A 246-nucleotide genomic window follows, 5' to 3' on the forward strand; every position below is an offset into this window, starting at 1 on the left:
GCCAGCCCGGAGCTCCAGCCAGCACTACAGGCACCAGCTCCTCCTCACCAGCGGCACCAGCACTAGAGAACATCAACAGAACAAAATCGAGCCCCCACAGTGCAACCATAAATCAGGTGTCAGGCTCCCTGTATGTGGGCAGCAGGGAAAAACAAGAGAAAGCACCTCCTGCTTCATCAGGCCCAATCCAGGGTTGCGGGACAGCAGCGGTCCGGGATGGAGCAGCCTGCGTCTCTATGGCTGCAG

General features: G+C 58.9%; 1 protein-coding gene across 1 annotated transcript in view; it reads left to right on the forward strand.

Annotated features, from left to right (window-relative positions):
- Nucleotides 1-246, forward strand: part of LOC104413780 (putative Polycomb group protein ASXL2) — a gene marked incomplete at its 5' end in the record, with an annotated part of 2,509 nt that overhangs the window by 416 nt on the left and 1,847 nt on the right. Inside the window, 1 exon segment of the mRNA XM_010024868.1 lies at nt 31-245. Within this exon segment, the coding sequence (XP_010023170.1) occupies nt 31-245 (215 nt within the window).

Source organism: Nestor notabilis, unplaced genomic scaffold, assembly GCF_000696875.1.
Source record: "Nestor notabilis isolate BGI_N333 unplaced genomic scaffold, ASM69687v1 scaffold12052, whole genome shotgun sequence".
NCBI classification, from domain to species: Eukaryota; Metazoa; Chordata; class Aves; order Psittaciformes; family Psittacidae; genus Nestor; species Nestor notabilis.